This window comes from Equus przewalskii, chromosome 12 (genome assembly GCF_037783145.1).
Source record: "Equus przewalskii isolate Varuska chromosome 12, EquPr2, whole genome shotgun sequence".
NCBI classification, from domain to species: Eukaryota; Metazoa; Chordata; class Mammalia; order Perissodactyla; family Equidae; genus Equus; species Equus przewalskii.
The window spans coordinates 5076213-5098702 of NC_091842.1; the positions used below are offsets into that span (position 1 = coordinate 5076213).

The following is a 22490-nucleotide window of genomic DNA, read 5'->3' on the forward strand; positions in this document are numbered from 1 at the left end:
AAACTGAAATGATTAATCTATGGTTATTATTATTTTTTTTGGTGAGGAAGATTTGCCCTGAGCTAACATCTGTGCCAATCTTCTTCTACTTTGCATGTGGGTCGCTGCCACAGCATGGCTGATGAGTGGAGTAAGTCCACGCCCAGGATTTGAACCTGTGAACCTGGGCCCTCAAAGCAGAGTGCACAGAACTTTAACTGCTCTGCCACGGAGTGGGCCCCTGATTAATCTACGATTAACAAACAAGTGTTTGAGAGGGGTGTGCACGTCAGACCCATTCCCTCCCTCCCTTTCTTTTTTCCTGAGAAAAGGTACCTTGCCAGCTGCAAGGGGGTGTGGGGAGGGTTTCCAGGGCTGTTATGGTCACTCTGGGTGCTGAGGTCTGACATGTCCATCATGAAAAGTCATGGACTGCTGGCTCCTGTTGAATCTCCAGGGCCTGCATGGTGGAGGTGCTAAGAAACAGGTTGTTGAATGAATAAAGTAACATCAAAGAAAGGGCACAGAGTTCCAAGATTCCCTTATGGAAATGCACATGTGTGACTGCAGGGCCCAAGAACCCCATTCTTTAGAGGACTGATGAGGTCTGAATGTGGGACAATTCATAAGTAGAAGGCATGGAGTGTGGCAGGAGTATGTTCTGGAAGACAGACTTGGAAGAAAGGACAGCAGCTGAAAGGTGGCAGTGAAATTGGGAGCCCTTACCGAAATTCAGTTTTGCCTCCCAATCTTGTCACAGATTCTTTCTGGCTTGTGAATGAGAGGACACAGAAACTGTCTACTTCTGTGCATAACAACGATGAGCAATGATTGAGCACTTACTGGGTGCCATGCACTGTTTGTGTATGATAGCATTTTGTTTTAGTTCTCAGAGCAACCCCATCGGGCAGAGTTGTTGGTTCCATTTCAGATGCAGAAACTAGGGCACAGAGAGGGGAAGCAACTTGCCCAAGATCACACAGACAAGAAATGGAAGGATCTGGACCATCTGACTTTAGAGCCTGCATTATCCACTTACCAGAGGTGGCGTGCTCTGAAGCATCTTGGCTGGGTCCTAAGGACCTCACTGGGTGTTATGTGGCCTCTTTAGAAAGACAATGAATGTCCAGAACTCACGGCTAGCTTTCGCCATCCTACAAGTCCAATTGCAGAATCCCATTTGCTTGGGCATAGTTAGACCGTCTGGGTCACACAGCCATCAGTGATGGGTTTGTTCTGTCGCTTGGTTGCTGGCTAGGAGCACACTTTCTATTCAGAGCCCCATGATCACAGACAGATGTTCCATGTCCTTATTTTTGTCATTTTCACCCTTTTTCTTTTTAATTGCCTGTCTGATAGTACACTGTGCACCCCAGTGTGGATTTTGCTGATGGCTTTAAGCTGCACACTGCAGATTCTGACCAACTTCTGCAGGGGACCTCTTTAGATTAAATTTTGTTTTTGTTTTTAGTAGGTCAGGGACGTACTATAAAAATGAAGAACTAGATAAAAATAACACAGCTTTTTATTACTCTGGAAGACAACTTGCGTGCAATAACTCTTAACATTGATGATGCCTTGAGTGGGTCTAATGCTTTTTCTCCCAAAGACAAATAGCTTGAAACGGTGGCCAAATTATTTTTTCCAAGTTTACCACTAAAGAGAAATTTGACCGCCTTTGTTCTTGCAAAAATGCAAGTTACTAATCAATCTAAAAGGAATTAAGCTGCCCTTGGAAATGGGAGGCCAGAGAACTGATGTCAATCGTGTGGATTTCATGGTGGGGGGGGGGGGGGACCAGGACCAAGGTGGACTGCAGTGAACGATTGGAAAAGGAGACGAACACTGTGCAGGACGTGATGTCTGGGCCTTTCAAAATTTGATGAGGATGTGACTGACACCTGGACCCTTGCCGTTTGCCTGGGCAGAGTGGAGAATGCTGATCTGCACAAGATCATCTCTATTCCAACGAGATGTTTTCTTTCCTAGATGAAACTAGATTTTTGCAAAACACTACTTTCCCTTCGTGACCGTGAGCTGACAGCAAGCTAGCCGCTGTGTGCCCCTTCCCCGGGCTGGACCAGACCCCTGAGCAGATGTGATGGATTAGCTGAGGCTCCCATTTGCTGATGGTGGCTGCTGTCTCTGCATTTCTGGACCGATCTCAGAGGAGATGGGAACTGCTCTGTGCAGGGTCTGGAAGCAGCCACAGCTCAGGCAGTGTGGGCAGCCCCTTCCTGGCTGAGCGTGAAGAAACGGCTCTTGGCACGGTTTTGGCTCTTGTGACCTTACTGCTGGGAGAGGACACGTCTGTCCGACTTCACAGACTCCCACTTGGAGGATGGAGATGAATGGACAGAGGAGAAGTTCTCTGACCTCTGCAGAATGTGCAGGTTCTTGATCTTTTAACTATTTCTGCAATGGCCAAAGGGCTGATTTGTGGGTTTCAATGTGTTTTGAAGATATCTCCCACTTTTGAGTGCCCAGCAGCAGGAACAAATAGTGTCACTTCTTCCCCTTTTTTTTTTTTTCACATGGCCAGACCCTGCAGTGCATCACGGGGCAGAATAAATGCAGACTACAGTGTTAGTCTGAAGGAGTTTCAAGGCCTCAAAGCCAACACACAGGAAACAGCAAATACTGTGAGAAAGGCTATAAGAAGGGTAGGACACCAAAATTTCAATTAAATAATTGTTTGTGTAATTACTTGCTTGATGGCTGTGTTCCTTCCAGGCCATAAGTCCCTTGAGGACTGGGACTGACTATCCTTTTCATCATCGTATTCCCAGCACCTAGGACAGTGCTTGGCCTCCAGGAGGGGCCTAACTGGGTGTTGTCTGACTGAATGATTGCAACAAAGTTTTGGGTAACACTTGTTATCTTGGAGCGATGTCTGCTGTATGAATTGTTTTCCTTACATATTCCTCAAAGCTTTCGACATCTGAGTAAACCACACATGAGCTGGACATGAAGCAAGTGCCTATCTTAGCGAATAACCAGGATACTTAACGTTCTTAGATGTAGGGGCAACCTGCGCATGAGCAGATGAGGTAACTGCTGCCTTAGGGGGACTTGAGAGATACTAGAAAGCAGCCTTTTTCAAAAAAATCTAATTTTTCCATTAGATATTAACTCCTTTGAGTAGTGAAGGCTTTGAAGTCTTCTAACTTCCCCCACGCAATTACAGAGATGACACCCTGAGCCCCTATTCCCCCAACATTTCTGCAAGCTTCATTGAATGGGAGGCCTAGGCTAAGCTGTGGGGATAATAGAATATTCTGCTTACAAATAAGTGGGCTACCCTTGATTCTGATAGAAGTTAGCCGAGATGGAGATCAGAGAAACAGTTTTCAGATTCAAACTTTGAAAGAAGCACCTGGGATCACACGCTCACAAACCTACAGAATTAGGAATTGACATTTAAAAGCATTCGTAATTGACAGTATCTCTGAGTTCAAAGCGCCACAGATCACATTATCAAGTTCAAAGTATGCTGTCATTTTTCTCAGTAACTATGCTGTTATCTCCAAGATAACCAAGCTGCCAGGAAGAAGATCAGGAAGCCAAGTCTGTGGCTGGAACTCAGACCTGCGTCTCCTCATGACCAGACCATCTTTTATTTTACATCTGTCACATACTCTGCCAAACATCTTTTCTGCACCCAGAAGCGTGCCGGGCTCGGTGGCTTGAGAAGCACCAGAATGCTGGGTGTTCAATTCTTAAGATTTTTAGGAGACCGAACTCTTTGGAATCATCTCACAACCTTGAACAAAAACGTGAAAACTGTCCACTTTGATAAATGACGGCCAAAGCATCCTTTGACTCACTGGGCCATTTGTAAATACAAAACAGTTGCTGGAAAATTACATTAGAGATGAATTATCTCCTCCATTACAATGTTTCCTTTTCTTTAATGCAATTTCGTTCAAGCGAAATGAACAGAAAGGCTTGGGAGGGGCCGCATTCAATGCTTCGGGAGCAGTTACTGGAAGCAAGATGTGGAGCGAGAAAGGAGATCCACAGACGACGTGGAGCAGGGGCAAGCGGAGGCCTTCTGCCCAGGAGGCCTGTGCTGAGGACCCTGGCTGTGCCCACGGGAAATTGAATTCTGAGCTCCTTCTGCAGCATAAAATCCAGGGCAGCTGGCAGCTTTCCAAGGGAGACGGGAGGGAAACTGCAAGCGCATCCGAGGCCAGACCGGCCAACCCCTACAGAGCCCGCTGAGGGTGGGCCCCAGGTGTGCCGGATCCGGGATTCGGTTCCCACCCCATGACAGCGTTCATTTATAACCCTTACACTTTGTTAATTTTCAAGTGCACTCGTGGGCAGGAAAGGAGAGCCTCCATTATACAACAGAGAGCGGAAAGGCTGGAATTACTCTGGAATTTCTCGGGGCCGGAGGGGGAAGGCCTGACTGTTGAATACGTGCGTTTCTGGATCTTTTTTTTTTTCCCTGAGTGCACGTGCGAGGGGGACCCGTCGCCGCAGGGTTTTGCAGACCGGGCATCCCCGTGCGCCGGCCCCCACGTCTGTCCCCAGGCTGCTCGAGGGCGGGGAGCAGGGGCAGGGGGCCGACGCACGCTCCGCCCTCGGGGGTCCCGTCCCCGCCTCCCCAGGGCCCCCCGAGCGCGCCGCCAGCCCCGGGCCCGGGCGGGTTCCCGCGGGCGGGGCCGCGCCGCCCTGGCCACGCCCACCGCACCCAGGGGGCGGGGCCTGGCGTCACGTGACGGCGCGCCGAGCGGCGAGCGCCCCGCCCGGCCGGAGGAGGCCCGGGCCGCGACCCGGCGCGCGCGCTGCAGGAGCCGCCGGCCGCCAGCGCGCTGCACCCCGCGGCGCCCCCCGCCCGCGGCCCCTCGCCCGCGGCCCCGGGCTCGCCGGCAGCGGGAGCGGCCTCAAGATGGACGGGGACGGCGGCGGCGGCGGCGAGGGCGGCGGCGGTGAGTGCCGGAGGTGTGGCCGGCCGGGCTGGCGGCCTGGGGCGGGGGGCGCGGGCGCCGGGCCGCGCTCGGGTCCCGGGCCGCCTGCGGAGACGGCGTCCGGGCAGCGCGGGGGCCGGCTGGCGAGCGCCGAGGCCGCGCTCGGGGCCCCGGGCGGGGGTCCAGGGAGGGGAGGGTCCGGCGGGGTGGCCGCCGAGCCCGCGCGAGGGTCCTGGGCGAGGCCGGGGCCGCCCGCCCCGCCAACCCCACCCCGGAGGCTCTGGGGTCGCTGTCCTGGGGCTGGGGACCTTGGGGGCTACCTTCCCCGCCTCTTGTCGCCAAGGGCCTCCACGCCCTCCGGAGCCCCAGGGCGGGAGGGTGACCCTCTGGGTGTCCCTTCCCAGGGGGTGGCAAGCGGGGACCCCAGGGCGTTGGGGAAGGGAAAGTTGTGAGCGGGGGGTCCCCCGGGTCCGGGAAGGGCGGGCGGGAAGAGGGTTGAAGGTCCTGCCAGTTTGCCGAGCTTCAGGTCAGGAGTGGTCAGGGGGTCGCTCCGCCGAGCAGCGGGCAGCGGGAGCGCCAGCTCTTTATGAACCAGGGGACGGTGCGGGGCGAGCAGAAGACCTAAGTCCGAGGCGCCGAGGTCGGATCCGGAGCCTGGAGACCAGAAACCGGGCGTGGGGAGCCGCTCCCCGAGGGGGTCGTGTGTGCCTGCCTGACGCTCAGTGACCTCGTGCAGGAAGATGCGCGCTTGTTGTAAATGATTTCGCGGGATCCACATCCCCGTGGTGTCACGCTGCGAATTGCACCTTTAAACCGAACAACGTGTCTGTGGAGTGGCCGTGCGTGGAGTGGGTCGTTGGTTTGGAAAGCAAAGGGTTAAAACGCGTGTTTTTTACAGGAACGGCCGCGGTTGAGGTTCTCTCTGCTTTTGCTAAAGATTCCCTTCGTGCTGACAGCCCGAGTCCTCAGAAACCCTTGTCATAAGGGAGCGTTTTGAGAAAGTCTTTATTCCAGGCTGCTGGAGCAGCTGCCTGGAAGGATCAGCAGGATGGCACAATTGAGGATGAAGCGGTTAATCAAGGTGCCTTCTGGAATTGAAGTGCCGCTCCGGGGGGAAATGTTGGTGCCCAAAGGAGCGATGAGGCGGCGAGGGTGGGAAGTTGGCACGAGTCGTGGCATTTGGCGAGTTCAGCTCGCATAGTTAAAGCTAGGGGTGGCACTGTGGCACCGAGTGGGTGTGTTTATGAAAGAAAGTGCTGTGCAAAGGAGCCCAGTTGCAAACCCTCCTACAGCCCGGCTGGCTGGCTGAAGGGTCCAAGGCATGGATGCTCGGTGGCTGTGTGCTTCCTGCCCAGCTCTGTTTGGGTAACACAACCGGCATAGCAGTTTTTCCTTTGTAGCAAATAAAGACAAACAACTGTCATATGTAAACGTTTGACGTTAGAGTCAAAGGCGCCAGCTGGCTTGGCGATTTAGTTTGGAAGTTCGGACTTAAGTTTAGAAATGTGGAAGACTTCAAGGTAAAAAAAAAAAAAAAAAAACAGATAAAGATGATAAAGATTAAAAAAAAAAAGGAAGTCAATGTGCCTGCGGAATTTATAGTTCTTAAGTACTGTAACAAAGGATGATATTAAGTATCAAAAGTCTTAAAACTCTTCCGGCTGTTAATATCTCTTCTGGGGATACAATCTTGAAATTCAGAAAAATCTCTCATGCGTGAAGATGTGCTTTACACACTATTTATAACAGTAGAAAATTGGAAACAGCGGTGCCCAATAGGAGACTGGTGAGGTAAATTATGGGAAGTTTATTGGGGAAATTACTTCACAAGCATTAAAAATAAGCAGCTTTATACATCGTGGTCTAAACAGTGTGAAAACTGGTGCCATTGTGGATGTTTTATTTGCTTAGTCTTTATCTTTTCCAAGTTTCTGGAATGATGTGTATTGCTTTCAAATTTGGGGGGAAAAAACTTGTAAAACAGTGTACCCTGTGGGAGGAAAGGGGTAGGATTGTATTTAATGTGTCGTTTAACTCCCCTCACTGGAGCGGTCAACAAATGAACATATTTATTGATCGCCTACTAAAATGCCCCGGAGTCTGCCAGTGCTGGAAACCAACTTTTAACCTTTATTGATGTGGTTTATTAAAATCTTTCTTCTTTGCATTATGGAAGACACTTCAAAATATGTTTGGCAATCTTACAATAAGCATGGTTTTGAATAAGCGAACATCGGTCTGAGGGTTATGAAGTAAGAGTCATGATATAGTGATTTTTGTTTAAATTTGGTTTGCTTACACTTAAGTCTGGGTCGTTGGAGGTTTTGAAGTTAACGCACCTCTTTGCAATGCTTTAGTTATTGCTACTACTATTTGCATTTCTAAAAAACTGCTTTACTGTAAAATCCATGTTTTTAAAAATAAAGTTCAGCCCTTTGGAGGAGAATAATTTCAGTTATTTGTCAGCCAATTGTAAAGCGTAACTTTTCGGGGGTGTATTTTTAGAGTATAGTACAACACTTTGAACTATGTATGAGGAAGTCAGTTTGAGGTTTTTTGTAAGATAGGGTAGATCCTCTGTTCAAACGGTGGTTATGGCAGAGGTGAAAGATAATTTAAAAGATCTTTTTTGCTAATGTGTTGGTCGGGTTAAAAGACTTTAAAAATGACTCCTACTTGCTATTTTTAACTTAAATTTTTGTCCAGGGTATTATTATTCTTTCAATGCGAGATAAGGAGAGAGGATGGTGATATGAATGGTTGGAAGGCAGTTCTAAGGAGGAACAAGTGGGGGGTACAAGATTACGAGAACACATTGTTACTTATAATGTGTGCAGAGTGTAGTTAAGGCATTTTCAATTCCTTTGGGGCCTTGTCGCCTTTCAGTTTTTCTAGAATAGTTCTCGAGATGGGTGTTTCCTTAGCAGGTGACTGGCTAGTTTGGCTCATTGCCACCATCTTTATGCTCAGTTTGGGAATGTCTGATTGGTGTTCCTGAATGGACCATCTGTGGCAGATGCGCTGAATAACTTTAACCTCCCTACTCCCCACCCCCCGCCCCTAATCATCGTAGGTGAGGATTCAGTCTGTGCTTCACGTGAAAAGATGCTCAGCCTCACCCAGTAAAATAAACAGGAATTCAGATCAGGTTGAGCGCCCAGCTTCCACCTGTCAGGCAAGCGATAACCCCCACATTTGAAACCATCTGTTGGCGATGGGAGTGTGAATTAGTTGCAGCTCTTAAGGAGGCAGCGACAGCCTGTGTCCTGTTGGCTCAGATCCATCGCTCGCCCTTCCCCTGCGCAGAGACTCTCCACGGCAGGCGACATTTCCCAGACTTTTGGGTCAGCTGGCTTGGAGCCAGGTTTGGCCCATGGGAGGCGCTGGTGGGAGATTGGCCGGTAGGAGGAGGGGAGAAACCAGGTTAATCCCGTCTTGTTCTGCAGACAGCGCCTGTGGCAGGTGCCTGGTCTCCTCTTCCTCCAGCTCCTGCCCACTGCCCCTGAGACTTGGAAATACCTCTGCCCTTGATCCTCCAGCTTAGGGATGGTAGCCGCTTCTTGCTCTGGGTTGTCTTACCATTTCTGGTGTAACTTTGCAGCTTTTCCATCATTCGTGCAACCAGTTGCTTGTATTGAGTTCCCTTTATTTCAGCTCCTTCGAGGGGCTTCTGTTTCTCTGGGTGGAGCCTGGCACATACAGGGGCATCGGGCAGCAGCTTTAAAAATTACAAGTGCGTAAATCCTTTGACCCGGCAATAGCAGGCTACAAATTTAACCTGCAGATGTATCTGTACCTGTGTGAGGGACCATAGGTGGGAGATTATTCACGGCACTGTTTGTAACAGTAAAGGATAGAAAGTAACCTAGTGTCCATCAGCAGGAGACTGGGCAGATAAATGGAAATATACCCAGCTGGGGAATGAAGTTGTGAAGTTGTAGAAAGAAATGAGGAAGCCCTTTCTGAATTGATATGGAAAGATCTCCAAGCCTTACTCAGTTACGGGAGCAAAGTCTAGGAAAATGTGCCTTTATGCTACCATTTCTGTTTTAAAAAAAAAAAAAAGAAGGAAGTACTTGCGTATGTATGAAAATTCTCGGGAAGGCCAAACAAGGGACTAATAACAATGGCTACTTGTTTGGGGAGGAGGATGGGAGCATGAGCAGACGGGGAACGGAGGTGCAAAGGAAACTTTTTGCCATACGCCCTTTTCTTTTTTAAAATTAAAATAAAGTTTGTCTATCTTCACTTTTTCCAAAATAGGAAAACAGTTTCACAGAAAAATAGCATGCTGGTAAGAAACACCCTTTTTGAGAGAGTTTTTGTGTCTTAAAAAATAACAGTAAATATAAAATGTAGGAAGTTATAAAATACGTTACCTAGTTTTTCTGTCTCTGCCTGGGAAATGAACCACTGTGCTTTTGCATGTTGAAAAAGTGACATGATAGGTGCTTTTAGAGTATGCTGACAGTGGTCTTCTCTTCTAGAACTTTCTTCAACAAATATTGATAGTGTCCCCACCAGATGCCAGGTCCCGTGCTTGGGACGGGGTGTGAATAGTAGTGAAGAAGGCAGGTGCACTTCCTGCATTCCTGCAGCTTTGTTTACGTGGGAGACAGACCAAAAAGGAAAACAGATATGTAAAATAATTGCAGGTTATGCTAAATGTGGTAAAGGATAGCATGGACAGGTTGAGGGAGAGAGTGGGGGTGGGTGGGGCATGGGGTGGGAGAGATGTAGGTAAAGGGTGGGGGGTGCTGGGGGAGGCCTCTTGGAGGAAATGCCCTTCCAGATGCAACCGAAAGGGGCTGAGGAGGAGGCGGAGGGAAACGCCCTGGGCTAGAAGGCCGAATGCGCCAGAGGATTGAGGGAAGCTTTCTGTGGCCGAGACAGAACACGACAGGGGCCACATCAGGCAGTTTCTGGAATTAAGTAATTCACATTTTATTCTAAGTGCATGAAGCCAAGGAAGGATTTTAAGCATTTGATTTATGTTTCAATAATTTTGGCTACTATTTACATAATGCTCTCTGTGTGGTCTGTCCTGCGTGCCTTACGTATCTTAACCTACTTACCGTTCACAATTACCCTCTTAGGTACTTAACGTGATCACCATTTGCAGATGGAAATAGAGAACCGAGGCACAAGGGGAGCTGCGTAACTTGCTCCACATTTCGCAGCAGTAGGTGGTGGAGCCGAGATTTGAACCCAGGCGTTTGGCTTCAGAGGCCATGTTCGGAGCCGTTGTCCTCCCTGCCTTTTTAAGAAGTGGTCTTGGCTACCGAGTGCAGAATGGGCTGGAGGAGGGGTGAGAGGACAAGGGGACGCCAGTGAGGGAGCTGTTGGAGGGGTTCAGGTGAGAGAGTGTGGCAGGTTGGGTCGCAGTGGTGAAATTGAAGGGAACGAGGTAAGACAAATCTATATAAAAACACACAGACTAGCCCAGAAAACAGCGAAACAAACACTCGTGTTCCCATGGCTTAGAATTAATATAATAGCTCTTCATACCCTGTCGCTGTGTTTTAGGTCTGCTAAAAAAATAATTAAAGTATTACAGGTAAGCCTCTCCATCTCCGCGTATGCCAGCATCATTCTTTCAGTTGCTCAGGCCAAAACTGTGGTGCCAGCTTTCACTTCTTTTGCCTTTTGTCTTCTGACTTGCTCCCTGCTGTCATCCTGTCTACACAGCAGCCAGAGCGATCCCTTTAGGACATAGATCACGTCACTCCTCTCTCAAAGTCTGCGGTATCCTCGGCTTACTCAGAATCCTGTCCACAGCCTAACCATGGCCCACAGGGCCCTACAGTTTAGGGTCTCTATGCTCTAGGCCAGGGGCTGCAAGCTTTTTCTATAAGAGGGCCAGAGAGCAAATATTTTTGGCTATATACAGTCTCTGTCACAAATTCTGCTTTTTTTTTTTTTTCCGATGAGAAGGATTGGCCCTGAGGTAACATCTGTTGCCAGTCATCCTGTTGTTTTTTTTTTTTTCTCTCCAAGGCCCCAGTACATAGTTGTATATCTGAGTTGTAAGTCATTCTAGTTCTTCTGTGTGGGGCACTGCCACAGTATGGCTTGGTGAGCGGGGTGTAGGCCCACATCCAGGATCCACACTGGTGAACCACGGGCCACCAAAGGGGGTGTGCGAACTTAACCACTCGGCCAGGTGGCTGGCCCTCCCCAAATTCTTTTTTTTCATAACCGTTCATAAAAAACATAAAAGCCATTCTTATCTTGGGTGGGGGGGCTCTCCTTGGCCCCTGCTCTATTCCTCTCTTGTCTCTTTGACATTTCCCAGTACCCTTGTCACCCTGTTGGTCTCTTTGCTATTCCATCAGCTTGCCAAGCGCACCCCTGCCTCAGTGCCTTTGCCCTTGCTGTTCCCACAGTGGTTTCCCCTTAGAGGTCTCACCTCGTGCTTGCTTCATTCAGGTTTCCATTCAAATGTCTGCTTACCGTAGACGTCTTTACCGTAGACATCTTCCTTGACCAGCCTGTCCAACACAGCACCCCATTGTCGCTGCTTCCCCTCTCCCAGCTTTATTTTTACTCTTAGCACTTATCACTCCTTACTCATTCTCTGTTTTTTCATCGTTTGTCTCTTCCCTTCTCAGAATGTAAGTTCTGTGAAAGCAGGAATATTTTCTGCTTTTATCCACTGCTGTTTCTCCACGACCAGGAGCACAGTGCACCGTAGGCCTTCCGTAAATATTTGTTAATACTGAGGAAAGTTGAAGGCACTTTGGTCCAGCAGTTCCTGGTCCTGTTCCCCTTGTTCCCTTCGTATTTCCTAAAGGCGACCGTTAGGAATTTGATGTGGGTCCTCTGGTATGGTTTTCATGCTTTAGCAGTGTGTGTTTCCATAGATATGGATCTTTTTGGTTTGTTTTAAAAACTTATAAAAATGGTGTCATACTGTGTGTCATGTCCTGCATCTTGCATTTGAGGTTATCTATGTTATATATAGACCCTGTTTATTTTTTTAACCACTGTAATGTTTTATCTTGTCCTGTATTGGATTTCTGTGTTGACCTTTCATTGTTGTTACAAAGATACTAAGGTGAACTCCTTAGGCGCGTCTCCTTTTACAAACGTGTGAAAGTTTTTCGAGAGTGTGTCTTTGGAATCGCAATTCTGGGTTGTAGATAGGCTTTCGGTTTCCCTAGATACTGACAGACTGCTTTATCATTAGGAGCGTTCTAATCACCTCTTGGCGTTTGTCAGGTTTGTGAACGTTTGCCTATCTCAGGAGTAAGAAGTGATGTCTTGTTTTAATTTGCGTAGCTTTCCTGGTGAGGAGATGAGCTTTGGAGAATCGAAGGGACCTGCCGACGGCTTGGAGGTGAGGGGGGAAGGCACTGCAGGAGTCAAAGATGACTTCTCCATCTCTGGCTTGTGTGACTCAGTGGGGGTGTTGCTGCCTAGTGAGAAAGGGAAGCCTTGGGTGGTGGGGCTGGGAGAAAACCATTGGTAGGGTTCACTGGTTTCCTGTTGAAAATGTCATTATTTTGCCCTGGCTTTTACAGGATAGTTTTGCTGGGTGTACAGCTGTAGGTTATCGAGTTAATTTCTTGCAGAGGTCTGACGTGTCATTTCATTGCCTCCTGGCTTCCATTGCTTCTGTTGAGAATTCAGCAGTTGTCAGTCTTGTTCTTTTGAAGGTAGGGTGTCTCTTCCCCTCCTTTGGCCGTTTTTAAGGTTTTTCTCTTTCAGCTGTGTTCCTGTGATGTGCCTAGATGTGAGTTTCCTGGAATCTGTCCTTCTTGGGATTGGTGGCAGTGGTGGCTCTTTTTGGTAGTGCTGTGACAAGACTTGATCTTACATTCCATTTTGAGAATTCTTGGTCACTATCTCTTCACTCATTGCTTTGGCTGCATTCCCTGTCTCTTCTCCTTCTGGGACCTGGTTACCTTTTCATCCTGTCCTATGTGTCTCTGAGATCTTTTCCATGTTCTTCATCCTTTTCATCTCTCCATGCTTCATGCTGTATGTTTTCTTCTGACGTATATTCCAGTGTATTAATCTTCTCTTCAGCTCTATCTAATCTGCCATTAAATCCATCTGTTGAGTTCTTTTTGTTTTTTGTTTTGTTTTTTTTGCTGAGGAAGAGTCACCCTGAGCTAACATCTGTTGCCAATCATCCTCTTTTTGCTTGAGGAAGATTTTCCCTGAGCTAACATCTGTGCCAGTCTTTCTCTATTTTATATGTGGGATGCCACCATCGCATAGCCATGGATGAGTGGTGTAGGTCTGCACCCAGGAACCAAACCTGGGCCGCCGAAGCGGAGCACGCTGAACTTAACCACTGGGCCGTGGAGCTGGCCCCTTGAGTTCTTAATTCCTGTCACTGTCTTTTAAGTTTTCTTGATCACTTTTTTAGATTCCAACTTTCTGCTGAAAACTTTCATCTTGTCCCCTAATTTCTTTATTGTATTAATCACGGTTGTTGTAAAGTCTGTGTCTGATAACGTCAGCATTTGGGTGTCCTGTGAGTGTATTCTGTTACCCTTGGTTTTCAGTCATGTGATCTTGACTCTAGATTTGCCTGCTAAGCTTCAAGTAGACAATGTGTATGAAAAACTGTCGAGATAATTTGACCCTCTGGTTATCTTCCTCGAGAGGCCTCTGGCAGGCAATTAAGGTAGGGAAGTAGCACTTTAAAATCGTGAGGATTGGTCTACTCCTGGCTTACCCTTCTCTTGGGGTATGGCTCTTCGGCGGTCCCAGTTGAAAGCCTGGGGTGTTTACCAGGCCTGGTCTACTCGGCATTCCCTGAACTCTAATTTTTGTCCCCCCGCCCCAGTCTCCTAAGACTGCTGGAAATTCTGCTGACCTCCTCAGATTCTCAACCCCTTGCTTTTCCTTAGCTTCTTGTCCTCTCCGCTTCTGCTGTGAATTGGCAAGCGTCTCAAGGAGAAAAGGGGCTCAGACTACCGGGCTCACCTCTCTGCACTTAGCTCTCTGGGATCCTCGCCTCCTAAGCCCTAACTGCATTGGTAGCCGTCTGATACCTTCTAACAGTTGTTTCCTATAATTTGTTCAGCTTTCTTAGTTGTTCTTGGCAGAAGGGTTGGTCTGCAGAAAACTAGTCAGTTTTTACGGGAAGCGGAATCTCAGGAGTTCACTTTTGGTATTTTGATATTTAAAATGGAACTTGTTCGTGAGATATCCTGGTGGAGATGCTAGAAGGGCAGTCAGCTGTGTGAGTCTGCGGCTTAGAAGACCCGTCTGGGTAGGAGATGCACATTGGGAAGGCTTTCATTCATGGGAATAGATGAATGAGATCACTTAGAGGGGAGAGAGTTGAGAGAAGGGAGAAAAATCCTAAGACTGAGGAGAGCCTGGGAAAGGATAACCAGTGAGGTCGAGGGAACCTTGAAGATTGTGTGGTATGGCAGAAGTTAATTCCTCTTGAAAGGTGGCCTAAAATGAGGATAGAGAATGTCTACTGAATTTGGTGACTTTAAAAAAAAAAAAAGGAAGTTTTTCATGTTATGAGAATAGAGGGAAAGCCAGAGTAGGGGCTTTCTTAGGGGACAGTAACTAAACTGTTCTCTAGTAAGTCCTTTTGCTAGAGGACCAACAATAGCTCATATCAGGTGAGTTAGACGGGTAATGCTGTTTCTGTGCACACACTCGATAGCTTTGGGAGTAATAGATTAATTTTAAAAAGTTATTGGCGATCCTTTAGGAAGCAGTTTATCAGTTTGTGATATAGGACTATTGAAACTTTTAAAGTGAAATGAAATGAAAAAACAGGGTTTATCAGAGTATCCTAAAAGCTACTTAAGATATAATAAACATTTTGAAGTGATGGGAAAATGGTAAGTCATTTAAATGAGACGAAAAATGTATAACTCTTTCTCCTGAGTTTTGAAGTTAATCAAACTTATAAACTTCTACCAGTTGGTGTCTGTTCCCCAACTGACGTGACAGAATAGACTCGAGGTTCCGGAGTGTTTTATAATTTGGCTGGAGACCGTTCACTAAGCGTTTATTTTGGGTAAATCTTTCAGTATTCTGTCAATATTAGAAAAGCCTCACCTGAGTCAACTTAGCTGCCTAAGAAGATTTTGTAATTTACTTCCACAGAGCAAATTTGCTCTTTCAACTGACTTAGTTTTCAGTAAATCACCAGGAGCCCTGTTCAAACATGAGAAAATAAGTTCCTGCCTTGAACTTCTCAGCAGGGCTATTTTAAATGACGTACTCATCTCTTTTTGAAAAATTTATTCCTGTAATTAACAAATAAAAGCAGTTTGCTATAGCACTGGACATTTTAATGACGATTGGAAAGTATTTCCCAATATCTGGGTAGTTAGAGATTTTTTTTTTTCAGTTTTCATCCAGATGTTTGGCAGCGTGTAGACACAGCCTTGCTGAAGTTTTCTGATTCACTTTCATGGGAACATATAATATTCTCCGTTTATCTTGGACAGTGGAGTTTCCTTTTTCTGCGGACAGATCCGTATGAAACACGTGCTCTCCGAGTGGAGTTTGTGGCCCTCTGAGAATTCTCTGGAGGAGGAAATGGGCTGACCTGTTTGGTTGCTATGAAGTGAAAACAATCTTGTTTTCATTTTTTAGTGGACATCTGGGTTGCATTTATTATTTTAAATTCTGGAAGTTCTTTAAAACCACAATTTGATAATACGCGGATTCATTAAAGCCGTACTATGTAGCTCTTTCAATAGTTGATTTAAGTGCTAGGGTGGCTGATAGATTTTTTAAAAATATTGAATATTTTTTTTCCTTTCTATAAAAAGTAACTTTTATATAACAGCCCTTGATTTTAAAAGCATAAAATGGGACCTAGATATTTTGGTCGGGGGCGGGGGGAAGGAGTGGTCAGCCGGCTTATCTCTCTGTTGCCCATTGCCAGGAAGTTTGTGGCCATCCGTATGGCTGTGTTTAACTCTGTGTAGGAGATGCTCTTGGTGCGTTATGACAGATCCATCTTCCCTCGCTTCCTTGTAAAGAATCCTGATTTGTTCAGGTATCTATCCATAGGGCAGGGAGCTTTATCACAAGGGAGTGAATCTTAAATGCATAACCCAGGCACGGAAATCCCTTTTTCCTTATCATCGTTTGGAGGAGAGATATGTTACCCTAGTCTGGCCGATGAGCCTCATGTGAAGGGCGGTTTGCAAGGGGACTTCTTGGAAGAGTTTCTTCCTTCTTAGAAAAAGAAACGAGAAGTGGTGCCTTTACTTACGATGGACTTTTTAGGGCCTGGTTGGGTAGACAACTTGCATTCATGATGTCTCGTAAGCCTGTCCAGTTCCAAACCCACATGCTGAGGATGACCAGCTGGATCCTTGACACTGTGGTTGAGCTGCTGAATTTCACCCACCCCCGGAGCCTCCCTCACTCCACACTTCCTGTCATGTGGGACAGTAAACACCCTTCTTGTGTACATGGTTGAGTAGAGATGCACTGTAACTAGGAGTGCAGGCATCTCGCCTGGTACTGCCAGTAGCAGCAGGCAGGTTTCATTCTCTGATTAATCCAGTAAGGATCTCATCACCGTAGAATGCAAAGAGGAAACCTTTTTTCTCTTCCATAAGTATTCATTAAGTGTATATATTTATCACTTAAAGAACTGAGCTACGGGGTCTGGCCTGGTGGTGTAGCAGTTAAGTTCACGTGCTCTTCTTCGGGAGCCCAGGGTTCGCGGGTTCGGATCCTGGGCATGGACCTACGCACCACTCATCAGGCCACGCTGAGATGGTATCCCACATACAAAATAGAGGAAGACTGGCATGGATGTTGGCTCAGCCACAGTCTTCTTCAAGCAAAAAGAGGAAGATTGGCAACAGATGTTAGCTTAGGGCCAATTTCCTCACCGTCCCCCCCAACAAAAAAAAAGAACTGAGCTAGGTTATATTTTCTTTTTGAGACTAACATTTTCTTCCATTTTTTTTTTTTTTTTTGGAGGAAGATTAGCCCTCAGCTAACTACTGCCAGTCCTCCTCTTTTTGCTGAGGAAGCCTGGCTCTGAGCTAACATCCGTGCCCATCTTCCTCTAGTTTATACGTGGGACGCCTACCACAGCATGGCTGCCAAGCAGTGCCATGTCCGCACCCGGGATCCGAACCAGCAAACCCCGGGCCACCGAGAAGTGGAACGTGCGAACTTAACCGCTGCGCCACCGGACCGGCCCCCATTTTCTTCCACTTTTAATAAAACAAAATATATTTTCATATGTCACAAATCCGTTAGCAGTTTCATTTGGAAAGTCCTTGGGATTACATTTATTTTAACACAAGTATTTTAAAAAATGCAGTAATCAAAAGTGGCAGACACTGGCCATTTCATATTCTGTGAGAAGACAGGACTTCCTTTTAATTCTTAGCAGAGAGGAAATAAAATAATCAAGAATGCCCTTTTCTAAGTTTCAGTAATTAGATTAAAATTTTTTTGAATTGAGACAGACAAATGAATTCATTTTTTGTTTGTGTTAGAGTATGGGAAAATTGGAGGGTTTTAGTGACTGTTCAGCGTTTGGCCTGTTCGCACGATGAGGCCATATTTCCCGAGTGTGGGAGGACAGTGATCATGCAGGCTTTGATTCAGTATATGACTGCGCTTCTGAGAGTATGAGCCATATCCAGAGTAAAATGATGCCTTTCATTGCCTTCTGCAGAAAGAATCTTAATATTGGATAACTGTTCTTCTGAAATGTTGCGTTTTCTCGGGAATCACAGATTATCCGCTGTGGCTCCCCGAAGTAACGTTTCTAAAACTTAGCTTTTTCTTCTAAAATAGTTGTTAAGCTGTATACTAGTCAGATGGTTACTGTGATGTTTTTATTTTTTGCAAAAGAAAGTCCGATGCCTTCCTCGCTTCCTTCTTGTGGTCAGACTGGTCTTTACTCAAAATCTTGCTCGGTAAACCTTCTGGTAGCCAGCAGTGTCCGAGTGCATGTGGGACCCACGCTCGTTTGGCACCCCCACTCGTTGTTCTGCCTCGCAGATGCCCAGTAATTTGGCTGGACATGCGGAACATGACTAATTTTTTTTTTTTTAATCTGGAAAGAACATAAGCTGAAATATTTCCCTGGGTTCTGCTGCCATTAGCACTTAGACATTTAATTTTAGGATTTAAGAGTCTGTTACCTTCCACACTGCCTTCCCCCTCTCCCCTTTTTTCCTCCACCATAGAGGAGTCTGGGGCCTTCTCTTCTTGCCTGTCTTCCCGTCAAGTGTTGTGATCCTGGCGAGGAGCAGACAATCCTGCATGTAAAGCTAATAAAGACTCTATTTCAGAAGTGTTCTGGCTAGTTCTGCATTAGAAATTTTCTCTCCCTTTTCCATGTCAACTGTAAAGATTTGACGTAAGGTAAAAAAGAATTTTACTCTTGAGAGAGAAGTCTGTATCCTAGTCCTTCCAGCCACCTTGAGATTTGGTGCAGGCCTGCCCGGGAGTTCTGAAGTCGGGGCCGTGCCCTCGGGCCCACTGGCTGAGCCTGCTGCCTTTGGAGAGAACGTCTAGAAATTCTGTGATCACATTAGCTTGGCTTGGGTGATTTTATCTTGTGACTGGGAATTTCAGCAACTGATTTGACAGGAGAGCCATTTCCTTAATTAAAGAGTTACCAAGTTATTGATGATCAGGGCCATTCTAGCTGTCACTGGAGAGAGTGAGGCCAAGCTTGGATGGTAATACTAACCTGAACATCTTCCCCACATGCTGGAGAGGGGAGTTTGGCTTTTAGCATAAGCCCTTAATTTTATGAGACTGTTTCTGCATGTTTTATTAAAGCTCTTTTTTCCTAATGACCCTAAACATGTCCCTCCCTCCCTCGTCCCAGAGACTGTTGGTTTCATCCATTCACTGGAATCTGGAACCACGGGGGCATGGCGGGCAGCCCTTGTTCTCGGTGGTGCTTCTTCATGACTGACTTTGTTGAGATGACTCATGCCAGAGATAACCATGCAGCCGTTCCTTCCCCGGTAATCCTGGTCCTGTGGGATTGGAGAGGCCCCCTTCCCCGCTGTGGTCCGTGGGAATTGGGACTTCAGGATTTTTGCCTGTTTCCTGTATCAAGTCAGCCACTGAAGGATATTTCAGATAATTCCCCCAGTTCAAGGCGGAAGATCGTCAACTGTAATGCTAACGGTTTGTTCTGAGAACGCGTCTCTCTGCTTTGTGCACACTTACACAAGTTTGCTCACACATTTGAACTGATTGTTATTTGTTGTTGACAGATTTTTTTTAAGTAAGTCTCTGCAGCTCTGGCATTTCTAGCCATGAGTCTTTGTGTAAGTTATGTAATCTCCTTAAGCTTCAAGCTTCTCCTCTTTAAAACACTAAAGGGGCCAGTCCAGTGGCATAGTGGTTGTTTTCTTGCTCCTCTTCAGCCGCCTGGGGTTTGAGGGTTGGGATCCTGGGTGTGGACCTACACACTGTTCATCAAGCCATGCTGTGGCAGCATCCCACGTACAAAATAGAGGAAGATTGGCACAGATGTTAGCTCAGGGCCAATCTTCCTCACCAAAAAAACCCCCACAAAAAAACCCACACCAACCCCAAAACAAAACTGACGTTAAAAAACCTGCGTGAAATTGTTTAATGAAAAGAATTTATCAAAAATCCCAAACAATTAGTAGGCATTTAAAACGGTTAGTCATCAACATATTAGGCCCCGGCCCACGTTTATATACTTAGCAGAGCGAATTGGAAGCGCTGTTGTATTTGGGTTTATGAATAACTGATGATTGGTGATATGAGTATTGTATCTTTTCTCCTCCAACTTTGTATTTTGAAAATTTTCAAGTCTACAGAAAGTTGAAAAAATAGTGCAATGATTACCCATATATTCTCACCTAAATTCAGCAATTGCTAACATTTTGCCACATTTGCCCTATCTCCCTCTAATACATACTGTGATTTTTTTTTTGACTGAACCATTTGAAAGTAAGTTACAAATAATACTCCCTAAATACTTTAGCATTTCTCTCCTAAGGACATTCTCCTGTTTAACCACAACCATTACTATACTTAAGAAAACTAACAGTAATTCCATAATATCTTGTCACATGTAGTCCAAATTCTGCTTTCCCCAGTTGGTCCGCAAATGCCTTTTATAGCTATTTTTCTTACCTATCTAGGCTCTAATCAAGGTTTACACCTTGTATTTAGTTATAGCTCCTCATTCTTTAAAAGAATTTTTTTCTTGTTTTTTGGTGACAGTGACTTTTTTGAAGAGTCCGGGCTGGTTGCCTAATGTCCTTATTTGCATCCTGTAGAGTCTAGATTACACGTATAAGCAGAAGAGAGAAGTGATTTGGTTTCTAAATACGTGAAAATCATCTGCTTGATTCAAGGTCGAAGTCACATTCGTGTTTCTTGTTCTTTGGTAAATGTGGATGAGATTGGTAACCAAAAGGAGTTAGTAAACGGCTCAGATGTCAATGGAATATGCGTGTGGGTGGACTTGGAACAAATACACACCGTGGTTTGTTAGACCTGCCCCCATATGGAGAGGATTAGTTGTCTGGTTTAACATAGGAAGGATTTTATCTTAGTATTTGGCCATGGCTTTATAAAGAAATGAGCCTTAGCTGGAAAATTTAGTGAGACAAACTATATACGCATAATACAAAAGAGATGCTTTGGCTGCCAGATCTTTGGGATGAGGAGCAAACCTTAAATCTCTCAGGAACGAGTCTTTCTCTTCCTCCCTCCCTCAGCTCTTTCCTATTGGCCTTCAGGACTTTGAAGCTTTAGCTGCAGCTGAGATTAATACCGGATCCAGCTGTAACTTTTCTGTTGTTGTTAGTATATCCGGTGATGGTCATAGCAAACTTATTGTATGAAAATTCAACAAAGGAAAGGGCAGGGTGGGAAAAAAATGACACTCTATAAAAATATTCAAGAACCAGCGACAGGATCCAGGAGTCTCCCTTTCAGACGGATGGTTGAGATTCCACCCTCGGGTACTCATTTTGTTTCTGACTCGCCCAGTAGGCGTTTCGTTTTTCCCGTTTAATCACATTGTGTATACAACCACGTAACCAGAGAATATATGTGAGGCTGATGTATTGTTTCAGTGGGAGGCAGAAAATAGCAACTATGAGAACCCGGGGGACCGACCCCTCCTAATGTAAAATGGGGCAAGGACTTGTCAGCATCATTCATGTTCATCTAGAGGTGACGGTGTCCACGAAGGGGAGCCGAGCTCTCTCTTCTTAGCTCCGTTGAGTAGCACTCATATTTATGCACTCACCAGAGAGCAAATAAGTACAGAATCAGCAGTTCGATAAAATTAAATTTCCAGCTTACACATCTGCTTCGATGTAACTGCTATAAAAGCTTCGCGTCTTTGATCGGCTCTGACTTATGAGGACCAAGTACGTTTCATCGCCCTGTAGCCGAAGATAGATGGTGTGTTTCGAAATAGTCTTGGTGATAAATGTAATTATCGTAAGACTAGTGATTTCCACATACTTGTGTGTCTCAAGCATTTCGTTTTTCTTTTTTTTATGTGAAGGAGGTCTGGTTTCTCAGATTTCTCCTAATTGTAGCCAGACATCCTGTTTGGGAGCTATTCGAGACCAGCGCTGCCTCTGAAGAAATCATGCAATTCTGGAGTCATCTTGCGAGTTGTTCTTTTTAGATTCGGTTTTATGGACAGATTTCTTTGAAATCCCATCCTCTGTTTTTTAGATGATCTCTTTGCATTTCTGTGGTTCAGGGCATCACTAAGAAATATTTTTGTTATTCAGCACGAAAATATTGTTCACTGTCTTCCAGCCGTTTAAACTTTATGGGAAAAATAAGCCAGTGACACTTTAGTGGCTGTAATCAATGAATACTGCTGAGCAAATTTAAGAGGACTCGGTTCTCTCTTGCAGCTAGCTCATTGTTGTGTCTATACCGGCGTGAACGACGTTTTGAAGAATCCTTGCGGGCTTTACACTGGAACAGTTGAGTCTTCTGGCTTCTCACAAGTTACTATTTTCTGCCTCCCACTGGAAGAATTGTTTTTGTAACTCTTCCAGAAACTTCTTAGACGTCTCTTCTCCCTCTGTCCTGCCCCATTTTTACTCAGGTTTTTTTTTTTTTTTTAAACTTAGGAATAGTCTGGAAGCTTCTTAGATTTATAAGTGATTGGTTTGCTGCTCTGTATGGTATCGGAGATCCTTATTCTCTTGAAGTTATGTTGGCTCTGCTGAAGTGTTGCAGGAGTGAGGGATTGTGAGCCTGGAGTCTGATTTGGTGGTAAAGTACCTATTCCCTTTCAAAAAGAACTGTAATCATATAGTAGTCATCTGCCTTCAAGTTAGGCATCTCAGTGGTGTTTGGCATATTCATAAAATTGCGCAACATTCACAATTCAGTGGTTTTTCATACATTCATAAAGTTGTGCAACCATCCCCACTACCTAATTTTAGAACATTTTCGTCACGTCAGAATGAAACTCTGTCCGCATTAGCAGTCATTCCCGCAGCCGCTGGCAACCGCTGATCTACTCTCTCTCCCTGTGGATTTGCCTGTTCTGGACAGAGCATGTAAATGGGATCATATAGTGTGTGGCCTTTTGTGTGTGGCTTCTTTGGATTGGCAGCTTGCTCCGTGTTGTAGCACGATCCC

The 22490-nt window shown here is 46.0% G+C and overlaps 1 protein-coding gene across 3 annotated transcripts in view; it reads left to right on the top strand.

Annotated features, from left to right (window-relative positions):
• The first annotated feature begins 4720 nt into the window (after positions 1 to 4720).
• CYTH3 (cytohesin 3) overlaps positions 4721 to 22490 on the top strand; it is a 92111-nt gene continuing 74341 nt past the window's right edge. The window contains exon 1 of one of the 3 annotated variants that reach the window (XM_070567438.1): positions 4721 to 4916. In XM_070567438.1, the coding sequence (XP_070423539.1) occupies positions 4877 to 4916 (40 nt within the window). In that variant the 5' untranslated portion in view covers positions 4721 to 4876. Of the gene's footprint in view, positions 4917 to 5791; positions 5977 to 22330; positions 22426 to 22490 lie in introns of those variants that run through there. The other 2 variants (XM_070567437.1, XM_070567436.1) reach the window with 2 other exon arrangements.